General features: G+C 41.7%; 1 protein-coding gene across 7 annotated transcripts in view; it reads left to right on the top strand.

The window, feature by feature from the left end:
* The window catches only part of RBMS1 (RNA binding motif single stranded interacting protein 1), a 207,239-nt gene that overhangs the window by 166,100 nt on the left and 28,941 nt on the right, over positions 1 to 12,198 (top strand). For all 7 annotated transcript variants that reach the window (XM_084643426.1, XM_084643427.1, XM_084643429.1 and 4 more), the window contains 2 exons: positions 5,268 to 5,425; positions 9,419 to 9,498. In XM_084643426.1, the coding sequence (XP_084499552.1) occupies positions 5,268 to 5,425; positions 9,419 to 9,498 (238 nt within the window). The remainder of the gene's footprint in view (positions 1 to 5,267; positions 5,426 to 9,418; positions 9,499 to 12,198) is intronic.

The raw sequence follows: 12,198 nt of genomic DNA, 5'->3' as shown, positions 1-12,198 counted from the left end.
TTTGGTGCTTGACTTTGCGACCTTATTAATGCTCTTTTAACACAGAGGAGGGGTTGTGTGTAATTTTATATAGGTTCTTATATCATCCTCATCATCGTAGTATCTGAGCACCTTCCAGTAGTACATGTGACAAAGTTCCTCCTCTACCTTGATGGGTCTTGCACTTATTGGCGGATTTGCTCACCTTGGAGCTTCACAGCAGCCCTCAGTTCGGCCGTTTTCTTGAACCCACAGTCCAGGTCAACTCCTCCTGTGTCTGACCAGGAGTTGGGAGGTTTGGGGGGAACCCGGGCCCGCCCTCTACTCCGGGTTCTAGCCCAGGGCCCTGTGGAATGCAGCTGTCTAGAGTGCCTCCTGGAACAGCTGTGCAACAGCTACAACTCACTGGGCTACTTCCCCATGGCCTCCTCCCAATATCTTCTTTATCCTCACCATAGGACCTTCCTTCTGGTGTCTGATGATGCTTGTACTCCTCAGTCCTCCAACAGTATGCATTCTCACTCTCAGCTCCTGGCGCCTCTTGCTCCCAGCTCCTTACACGCGCACCACAAACTGAAGTGAGCTCCTTTTTAAACTCAGGTGCCCTGAATTAGCCTGCCTTAATTTATTCTAGCAGCTTCTTGAGTGGCTGCAGGTGTTCTAATCAGCCTGTCTGTCTTAATTGTCTCCAGAAGGTCCCTGATTTTTCTGGAACCTTCCCTATTACCTTACCCAGGGAAAAGGGACCTACTTAACCTGGGGCTAATATATCTGCCTTCTATTACTGTCCTCTAGCCATCTGGCCCGACCCTGTCACATACATTAAGTGAAGTAGCTAACATCTTGTCACGTGGCATTCATTTTCTCTCTCATCCTGGCCAAGTCTATGCTAGCACTGCTGCAGTGGTATAGGAATACTGGTATACTATACTGGCAAAGAGTTCCTAGTGTAAACTCAGCTACATTGACAAAGTTGTGCTTTCTACTGGTATAATAAAACCATCCCCACACACGCATAACAGGTAATACTTAAAAGCACAGTTTTGCAGATATAGCTGTGTCTACACTAGGGACTTCTGATGCGATCCCTCATCAATACAACTGTGCTGCCTCTTCAGACCCTGGACTGACATAGTTTTGCTGGCACCAGTCTGTAGTGTAGACCTAGACCAGACCTCATATCCAGGGGGAGAACTGTGTGTATTGTGCAGAGGGTTCTTTTTGTAGGGTTTTGGGTTTCTTTCCTGTTTTTGTTTTTTATTTTTTAAATGTACATGCTGCTGTGAGTTTATATTGGGGAAGGAAGGGTGAAGAAACGTTCTTTGCACATGGAGCAGAAGATAGTGAGGTTTGTAATAGTCCTTAGTTCCTTTGGGAATTGTTCCTGACTCCTAGACCAGCCCCAGAAGATTCTGTTTCCTGCACAGATGAGCTTTTCCGTATGGTAAAAAGCTGCCCTAAGTGTTGTTAGATTCATGCTCACGTATGTTTCGTTGCGGTATTTCAGATGGGAGATGACAAAGGCATGCTTTGCAGAGGCGTTATCCTCTAGTTAGTTTGTGAGGAATCAAGGGCCAGGATTTAAGTGGATTTATCGTCACGAAAAAAAAATTAAGTAATCACAAGTTTATAGAGAAGGATTTGGTCAGTAATAAAGCTTAGAGCAATGGCTGAGGGCAGGGCGAGGATTTTTTGTCCCTCTGGTGTCCTTTCTCAGAGAGAAATGGGACAATTAAAATTCTGTATAAAATTAAGTATAATGGAGGGAAAACCTGTTACGTTTTGTGCAGAGTCAACCTGAGTAACTGTGTGACCTTGTCACTCTGTCCTTCGTCTTCCCTTTCTCCCCACTCGTTATTTGTTCTGACTTGTTCTTTTATATTATATTATATTATATTTAGACTGCAAGCTCTTTGGAGCAGAGACTGCGTTCCTCTTATTTGTGAAGCACATTTTGGGGTATTGTACGATTAATAATTAGTAATATTAAAAAGCCTCTTTAGCAGCTTCCATCACAAGCTCTCTCACACGATACCAGTCATACTCCATTCATCCCTCCCTATGTCTTCTATAAAAGCCTAGAAATATAGGTGTATCTTGCAATATGTCCTAAAGATCATCAAGCACAGGTTCTGGTGAATTCAGGGAGGAAGCAGTGTTTAATTAACTATATTTAATATTACAGGTAATGTAAAACTGGGCACATATTATTTGAATAAATTCATGGATTTGTATCACTCAATCAAATAATTTTGTTTGTATAAATCTAGAGCTGGTCAGGAATTTTTTGACAAAACTAATACTTTTTGCTGGAATATATTCATTTGGACAAACAGGCTTATCAGGTCCAGGATGGAATTTCTGATCAAAACCAGTGAGAGAGGGAAGGCCCAGAACAGCTAATAGCCTGGCGGTCAAGGCTCTCATTTGGGATGTGGGAGACCCAAGTACAAGTCTCTGGTGTGAATCAGGTCTCCCAGATCCCAGGTGCATGTCTTGCACGTGATTCATAGATATTAAGGTCAGAAGGGACCATTATGATCATCTAGTCTGACCTCCTGCACAATGCAGGCCACAGAATATCACCCACCCTCTCCTGCAATAAACCTCTCACCTATGTCTGAGCTATTGAAGTCCTCATATCATGGTTTAAAGACTTCAAGGTGCAGAGAATGCTCCAGCAAGTGACCCGTGCCCCATGCTGCAGAGGAAGGCAAGAAACCTCCAGGCCCTCTTCCAATCTGCCCTGGAGGAAAATTCCTTCCCGACCCCAACTGTGGCAATCAGCTCAATCCTGAGCATGTGGGCAAGACTCACCAGCCAGATACCCAGGAAAGAATTCTCTGTAGTAACTCAGATCCCATCCCATCTAACATCCCATCACAGGCCATTGGGCCTATTTACCATGAATAGTTAAAGACCAATTAATTGCCAAAATCATGTTATCCTATCATATCTTCTCCTCCATAAACTTATAGAGTATAATCTTGAAGCCAGATAGGTCTTTTGCCCTCACTGCTTCCCTTGGAAGGCTGTTCCAGAACTTCACTCCTCTGATGGTTAGAAACCTTCGTCTAAATTCAAGTCTAAACTTCCCGATGGCCAGTTTATATCCATTTGTTCTTGTGTCCACATTGGTTCTGAGCTTAAATAATTATCCTCCCTCTCTGGTATTTATCCCTCTGATATATTTATAGATAGCAATCATATCTCCTCTCAGCCTTCTTTTGGTTAGGCTAAACAAGCCAAGCTCCTTGAGTCTCCTTTCATAAGACAGGTTTTCCATTCCTCAGATCATCCTAGTAGCCCTTCTCTGTACCTGTTCCAGTTTGAATTTATCCTTCTTAAACTTGGGAGACCAGAACTGCACATAATATTCCAGATGAGGTCTCACCAGTGCCTTGTATAGTGGTACTTAACACCTCCTTATCTCTGGAAATACCTCGCCTGATGCATCCCAAGACCGCATTAGCTTTTTTCACGGCCATATCACACTGGCGGCTCATAGTCATCCTGTGGTCAACCAATACTCCAAGGTCCTTCTCCTCCTCCATTACTTCTAATTGATGCGTTCCCCAGCTTATAACTAAAATTCTTGTTATTAATCCCTAAATGCATGACCTTACACTTCTCACTATTAAATTTCATCCTATTACTATTACTCCAGTTTACAAGGTCATCCAGATCCTCCTGTAGGATATCCCGGTCCTTTTCTGTATTGGCAATACCTCCCAGCTCAATACCTCATCCGCAAACTTTATTAGTACACTCCCACTTTTTGTGCCGAGGTCAGTAATAAAAAGATTAAATAAGATTGGTCCCAAAACCGATCCCTGAGGAACTCCACTGGTAACCTCCCTCCAGCCTGACAGTTCACCTTTCAATATGACCCGCTGTAGTCTCCCATTTAACAATTCCTTATCCACCTTTCAATTTTCATATTGATCCCCATCTTTTCCTTCAAAAATTTTTTCAAGACCTTGCTTACTACAGATGTCAAACAGGCCTGTAGTTACCCAGATCACTTTTTTCCTCCCCTTTCTTAAAAATAGGAACTATGTTAGCAATTCTCCAGTCATACAGTACAACCCTGAGTTTACAGATTCATTAAAAATTCTTGCTAATGGGCTTGCAATTTCATGTGCCAATTCCTTTAATATTCTTGGATGAAGATTATCTGGGCCCCCCGATTTAGTCCCATTAAGCTGTTCGAGTTTCGCTTCTACCTCAGATATGGTAATCTCTATCTCCATATCCTCATTCCCATTTCTCATGCTACCATTATCCCTAAGATCCTCATTAACCTCATTAAAGACTGAGGCAAAGTATTTGTTTAGATATTGGGCCATGCCTAGATTATCCTTAACCTCCACTCCATCCTCCGTGTTTAGCAGTCCCACTTCTTCTTTCTTTGTTTTCTTCTTATTTATAGGGATATATAACTTTTTACTATTGGTTTTAATTCCCTTTGCAAGGTCCAACTCTACTTGACTTTTAGCCTCTCACTTTACCCCCACATGTTCTGACCCCAATAAGGTAGCTTGCCTTGCTGATCCCTCCCATCTTCCACTCCCTGTATGCTTTCTGCTTTGTCTTAACAGCTGGGTTGACTGTTCTGCTCATGCTCTATCTCACTGCGTGTGTGTGTGTCTATTCTCCCAATGTGGAATAAGAGAATTTTCTTGGGTTAGGAAAACCATTTCCTGCACAGCTTTATCTGCATTGGACAACTGCCTATTTTTATTGTAACGTTTTGCCAGTGTACTTTTAAAAAAAAATGCATTGTATCATTTGTCTTTTCCATTCCTTTTATCTCTTCACTCCAGTTTTTTCTTCCTTTCCTATTGTTTCTTATCTCTTTTCCTCATCCATTTTCAGGGTAACATTCCATTAGTCTAATTTTTCCTCTTCTCCCAGCTTCAATCCTGATTTTCCTTGAGTTGCTCCACTCTAATATTAACCTTCTTTCCAAAAACCTTAAAATAAAGATATGATATATATGTTAAGACTGGTCATTTGTTCATTCTACTCTCCACTTTTTATCAGAATGGTTAAGGTTAACAAAAAGTCGCTCCAGACATGCTTTAAGCAGTTTTCTCTTGCTTGAATAATTATACTGAGACAGTTGTTTAAAATGGGTGATGCGGGGAAAGAAAGGCTTGTATAATGGGACCTGAGACTCTTAAACATAGAAAAATAGATGTAATGATAGACATAGTCTATGCTTAAGATTTCTTTCTACTCTATTGGTTTTGAAAATTAAATGGCAGTTTTTAATTCTGTTTCAGCAACAAGAACAAGATCCAACTAACTTATATATTTCCAATTTGCCGCTGTCAATGGATGAACAAGAGCTTGAGAATATGCTCAAGCCATTCGGGCAAGTTATCTCTACAAGGATACTTCGTGATTCCAGTGGCACAAGTCGTGGTGTTGGCTTTGCAAGGTACTATAGTTTGCTTATCCACTTTTTTCATTCAGTACTATGTAAACCATGTGTCCATCAATAGTGTTAATCATAAAAATGTCTTTTTCTAGCTATTGTCACTCAGGGTTCACTCAGAATAGGAGGAGGAAGAGGTGATTACAGAAAGCTTACCATACTTTTAATTTGAATCCCTTTTTAATTAAGAGATGCAGCGGGACTTTGGTAATCTGTCCTTTGTTTAGCCAAACATGTCAGACTCTCAGCTAAGATTTGGGGCCAATTTTGGCTTGCTCTGGGCACCAGTGCAGGGGTTCAAACAGGAACAAGACTCCACTTTTCACTTCTGTGGGGTCTACTGGCATAAGCTATTGTTCCCACCTCCCCCACACCTGAGTAAGTGGGCAGGAAGTATGTGAAGCCTTCTCATCACCATCTCTAATGATAGCCAACACTCGTGGAAGGATTTGGGCTGAAATCCTCTCATCACAGACCCTCCTTTCCACATTCCCCTAAGACCTTCCATTAGGAAAACTTATAACAGTGCCACATGCTGATAATCTGACCTACTTCTGCTAAATAGGGTCTCTTCAAGTGCAAATTTTCCCTGTTAAGTACTGTATGAGCAGAACCCCACCCTGGCCTCTATAATCCAGTTTTTGAGGCTAGGCTTCCAGAAGGAGAGGTAGGAGGGCTCCTGCACTACTGAAATACCTTTCTTTGCATCAATTTTTCTGAGGAAAGAGACCCATCACTCTGTATTATCAGTGCTTGGCATATTCTGGCTCATGAGCCTGTTGCCATTTTGGAGAAAAATATATTTTTGATTCTCCACATAAATCTTACACCAAAAGCAGTTGACATCTAGATGGGAATGGTTCTCCCTTAGAGTCAATAAGATCAAACACTATTTCCATGGTCCACTCAGCTCTCAAATACCCCGCCGCTGGGGGTCTGTGTTTCCTTTAGTTACTGGCTATTTGACTACTGCAGATTTCCAGGCCAAGAGTTCTCCTGTGGCCCTTTAGCATTTATTTTCTCTATCTCTAAGTCCTGCATTAAGCCTAGATCGTCTCATGATCACTCTTTAAAACAGTCAAGATCTCGTCCGTGTGCAAGCTGAATGACCAAATTTGAGAACTGGATTGGAGATTTCTGTTAACAGTGTCTGCAGTAAGGAGCACTCCTTGAATTAAGGAAGTAGATTCTAAAAGATATATGATTAAGCATATAGATGTGCCACAAAAACACTGATGATAGGTAGAATTAGTCCTTTTGGAATTTGAAGACCAGGTGACTGAATGAACATTTCTGATATTTTGTCTATATTTTGGTAGTTTTGTATTTGAACAAGTAGGTGAATATAAAATTGTTGGTGCTCTAATGGACCACACAGAGAGGAATCTGAACAGTGTATGGCACCTGAATAATAGGAGTTTGTTGATTTGTTCAAATTCAAATGTTTTAGGGTGTGGTTTCACTGAGTTTGCTTGTGGGAAATTAACAAGACCATAGGGTCTCCCTGAAATGGTTCTCTTTGCAAGTTGCATCTCATTCTGTTAAACAAGAGGTATTTGGGGCAAGATTTTACCCTTAACTCTTGTGGCATTAGATGCCAGAAGAGCATTAAAATTCTACCTGGAAAGTGCACAAGAGATATGCAAATCCAAATCACCGTTTGTGTTGTGGGTGTGTTGGGAAAAAGACCTTAGCTTCAAAATCTGTACTTTCTAAGTGGGTTCTCTACTATACTAAGACTGAAACGGCTCCATGTGTTCATTTAGAAATATGGCTGACTTTTACATTAACAGGAGAGGAAACCTATGTAGATGAGTTGTATAAGACCATATTTTAACATCTATCCACTGTGATACAGCATGGCCAGAGGGCAGCAGGAGAGTGTTAGAAGGGAGCCTTATTCCCTGTAGAGGGAAGAAAGTTTGCTATAGATTAATTAAAGCACCTGAAGCCAGTCACGTGATAAAACGCCCCTGCTTCAATCAGACAAGGGAAGCAGAGTGAATTGGTGTTGGAGCAGTTTGGAAGGAAGCAGAGGAGAGTTTGGAGAAGTGCTGCGGTGGGCTAAGAAGACCAAGACCCTAGGTAAAGGGACACCTGGTTTGTGTAGAGGGAGGACAGGAAGCTCCACAAGCTGAAGGGCAGTAGAGGGAAGTAGCCCAGGGGAAGGAACCGCTAGTTCAAGCGGTTTGCTGCTATCCCTAGGGCCCCTGGGCTGGGACCCGGAGTAGAGGGCGGTCCCGGGTCCCTCCCTCTCCACTCCCCTCCTCTAGGACACTAGTGGGACAGTTAATACCCCAGTTCAGGGGCAAGAAACGGTGCCTTGAACCATCCCCAAGAGGAGAAAGCATGAAACCCATCAAAGTAGTGCTGGCAATTTGCCACACCACATATACTCAAATACTGCAAGTTAGATGTCTGAACGTTAATGAGTGAATGCCTTTTTGAGACTGAAGGTGTTTCAGGGACATACGAATGAATGTACAGTAAGTTTTCAGTTCTTGTGTCCATGATGTTTTAGGAGGTTAGTAGAAAGTAACCTCAGAATAGATTTTATCAAATCCAGATTTGAATCTGAGACTAACACAGTGACTCAGATCCAGCAACCCAGAGCCCCCTCCAAGCTCTCTTGGTTCTCCAATTACATTTGTGAAAAAACCCTTTTGTTCAGTCTGCCCATTTGCCGATCCTGGTTCTTGGCTGTGGAAGAATTTCCCAGGGTCTGAATGGGAAGACTAGCAGGAGTCCAAAAGCACCAATATTTACCTCTCATTGGCTACTGTAGATTGCTGATGAGCGGAAGGTGACTTAATCATATGGCCTAACCTGTGGATCTGAGTTTCACAAATGTAATATGCAGATAACAATCCCTTTAATGATTTTGTATATATTACCTAAACTTCATTTTATAAACAACTGTGAAACGTATGCTCCTATTAAAATTGCTATCTCTTTGCTTTTCATCTCTGGGTGAGCAGTTCCAGTGCAGTCCAAGTTGGTAATGACTAAAAGTCAGGACTGTCTGAAGGCAGTTCAGTGTGCTGTGTGAATGGAGTTTCCTACTGTTAGATGCCTTGAGGTCTCCTGTTAACCGAGCCTTACCTTTTTGCTGTCCTGACTCACCCTATTCCCAGTTCACCTGGTGCAGGTTGCACTTCTCTTGGGATTTTCTGAAGGAGCAATGGAGTAATTAGGTCAGGGCCACTGTGCTTCACTAAACAGCAGCAATGGGGAAACAAAATGATGGCCACACCCCTTTTGGCTTAGTTCCGTAGCTAGGGCAACTCAGGCTAGCAGTTATGAGCTGTTCCAGCTATCATGCCCTCTCCAGGTAAGCGAGTGGATTCCCTAACTACTGTTATAAGGTTTATTGGGCATCTCTGTTTTTGCATTTTCTAGGATTTTGCAGGAGTCAGTGTTCCTGCTCCTTCTGCATCATTGGGATGCTAAGCTGCTTCCTGGTCCACTTTCTGAAGAACCTAACTGAATTTTGGGATAGGGCATTGGCCTTTATTTGACCTTCCTTATAAAGTTGGAAGATGGCGAAAGAGAGATCCTCTTGAGGAGAATTCAGGGGTGAGGGTTTTCCTGTTACATGCCTCCTCTACCTTTAAGAAGGTGGGAGGGAGGGAGAAATGAGGGAGGGTTTCTTGAAGCATTGGGTTTAGGATCCAAACACCAAGAATCCTGTAGTGATAGTCCCATTGTCAACCCTTGGAAATTGAGTATACGTGGCCTAACTTGTATAACCCATATTATCTGACCTCTGCAGAACATGACCTAATAAACAGAGAAATTAAATTCCCAGAGTGTCGAGTCTTATCACTTTGCACAAAAAGTTAATTCTCTTTAATTTTACCCTGTTGCTCACACACACAAAAGGAAGTCACAAAAGTGAAAGGAGAGCAAGAAAACCTAGTAAATCTGTTTTGTTTTTTTTTCAAATGCAGAAACCGGGCAAACGTTTAATTTCTATTTTATCCTTTATTTACATAGGATGGAATCAACAGAAAAATGTGAAGCAGTGATTGCTCATTTTAATGGAAAATTCATTAAGACACCACCGGGAGTTTCTGGTATGTTGCTTATATTGCTATTCTGAGAACATATATCAATAGATGACTGACCTTACAGTTTAAGCATATCCTGGGGATTGTTATACCTGGTTTGTCATTCTTTAAAATGTAACACTGCTTCCCTGGATAGCTAGAATATTTGCTGGCCTGGAACACAGTAATGCCACTTTTGTAAAAAAATAACACCATGATTGTTTTCATTTTCACAGTAGAGCTTCACTGGGAAGTTGTGCTGTTGTGTTCCACTCTACAAAGTAGAAAAGCAGTTCAGATGTCTTGAGCCAAATTCTGCACTGACTTACATTCTGTGTAACCCCAACGGAAGTTAATTGTATACTCGTTAGAGCAGAGGTTGATTAGTGGCCCTTGGATCAATTAGCTGCAGTTTATTTTAAAAAATAAATTTAAAAAAAAGGTAACCTAAACTTACTGTTTTGCCATCTACCCATGCTTTTGTTTGAAGTCATTCACTTGCTGGCAGACTGGATTCGATGAGCAACATCTTTGTGGCCTGCCTACAGAAAATCCTTTTGAAGTGCATTGAATTTTTCCACTCAGGCATCTGAAACAGGTTTTCAAGTTCTTGAGCCAGGGAAAAAAGAGACCCACAGAAAATGCTAGAAAAATATAAAAGAATTTGAAGTCAAAATGCACAGGAGTTCAGTGGCGAGAGACTATGCTCACAATACCTTCACTGATATCTTGCCTGTTAAAAATATAATAACAGGAAAACATATATATATTCCATTAATTTAAATTTGAAGTCACTCTATATAACATGGAAAGAGAATTTTATCACACAGAGCAGCAGAGTAAATTAGGAAGCAAAACAGGACAATACATGAGGAAAGCATACATGGCTAAGATTCCAGGCTTCCTTTGGTAACTATTTTACAGGGACACTCTAAGAAAGAATTTTACAAGTTACAGTGGTGTTGACGCATTTACTGGTGTTCTCATCCCATTGATGACACATCCTTCATGCCAAGACCTTGGCACAGAGAACACAGGAAAAGGAAAAAAGCAAACAAAGAGCAAAAAAATAATTTGGCTTGTTTAATAAAACTGCATACATGCCTCATCCTTGAAAGATTACTCCTGCATGAGTCAGTCTGTGCTTTGGTAGGCATGGAAGGCTGCTTCCCCTTACCCAGCTTGATCTATTGCAGGGTGACATTTTGACCTGAGTGCCTTTTGCAGACTCTCTGCACTGGGATGCGTTTCATGGCCTACCAAATAATAATTGCATGAAAACTGTGGACTTTAGGGCTAGGGGCTATAACTTCCATTTTCCTATTGACTATCTTTGCAAATATCCCATGTAGATTATTTATTTTGTGAGGTGGAAAATCCACGAGTCAGCAGGTAGATAATGGTACTATTTTCATTGAATGTTAACTGCTCTCTTGTTCCCTTTCATTTTGCTTTGTTTTATAATACTGAAATTGCTAAGACACCATTAAAAGTCTCATGAATAGGAGCAGACAAAGCTCTAATCAGTATTTAAGTATTTCTAACCAAAAGGAAAGGACTGTGTAGAATCTGTGCAAAACTGGCAACTGCAAAATTGTGGGAGTTCCTGCTAGTGCTTTTTAGCTTGCTCATTTGCAGCTCTTGTGTCCTGCCCACATCTGGATGGGCAGCTGTCAGCTTATCATAGCTGATCACACCCTGCCTACACTGGGCCCTTTTGAAGCCAGAGTTACACCCTTGTCCTATCAGGTTTTACCAGGTAGAAGCAGCAAGTTGTTGGGCAGGATTACATTATAGGAGTGATTTGTATAACAAGTGGGTTGAGGGCACACACTTTGTAAATGTGACTATCTGGGGACAGTAAGATACACTCTTTGTTAATACTACAAATACTTAGCATTACACTGCTCGTTATTCAAATAAGTAGGTGAGGAAGGGTGTCACTGAGGAAAGCTACATTATCAAAGACTCAGTGGTACTACCATGTAGGCACAGCCCTGAGTTGTGGGTGGTGAGAAGCTTCCCTGTCCCTTGGGGAGAATTTCTGTAGAGGTAGAATTGCTCCTGATGCTCCCTGACACAGGCAGAGTTCTTCCACTGATACATAGTAACTCCTCACTTAACATTGTAGTTATATTCCTGAAAAATGCTACTTTAAGCAAAACAATGCTAAGTGAATCCAATTTCCCCATGAGAATTAATGTAAATAGCAGGGGTTGGGTTCTAGGGAAATTTTTTTCAACAGGCAAAAGACTGTATGTATATGTATACACACACAGTATAAGTTTTAAACAAACAATTTAATACTGTACACAGCAATGATGATTGTGAAGCTTGCTGAGGTAGTGAAGTCAGAGGGTGGAAGAGGGTGGGATATTTCTTAGGGAATGCCTTACTGCTAAATGATAAACTAGCACTCGGCTGAGCCCACAAGGGTTAACACGACATTGTTAATGTAGCCTCACACTCTACAAGGCACAACAAATGGAGGGAGGAGACAGCATGGCAGAGAGAGACAGAGACACACTGTGTGTGTGTGTGTGTGTGTGTGTATGTGTATACGTGTGTGAGAGAGAGAGACGTGCGTTGCCCCTTTAAGTATGCTAACCACACTGGAAGTACACTGCCTTTTTAAGTAGATCAGCAGGTTGAGACAGCAGCCGTCTCCTTCCCTGAGCCCTGTAGTGTCCTGTCCCATTCTCTCCCCCCACCCCCACCCCCGCTCTG

The sequence above is a fragment of the Lepidochelys olivacea genome (genome assembly GCF_965140295.1).
Source record: "Lepidochelys olivacea isolate rLepOli2 genome assembly, chromosome: 11".
Lineage (NCBI taxonomy): Eukaryota > Metazoa > Chordata > Testudines > Cheloniidae > Lepidochelys > Lepidochelys olivacea.
Note: the sequence above shows the minus strand (reverse complement) of the source record. Positions and strands in the feature narration are given on the sequence as shown.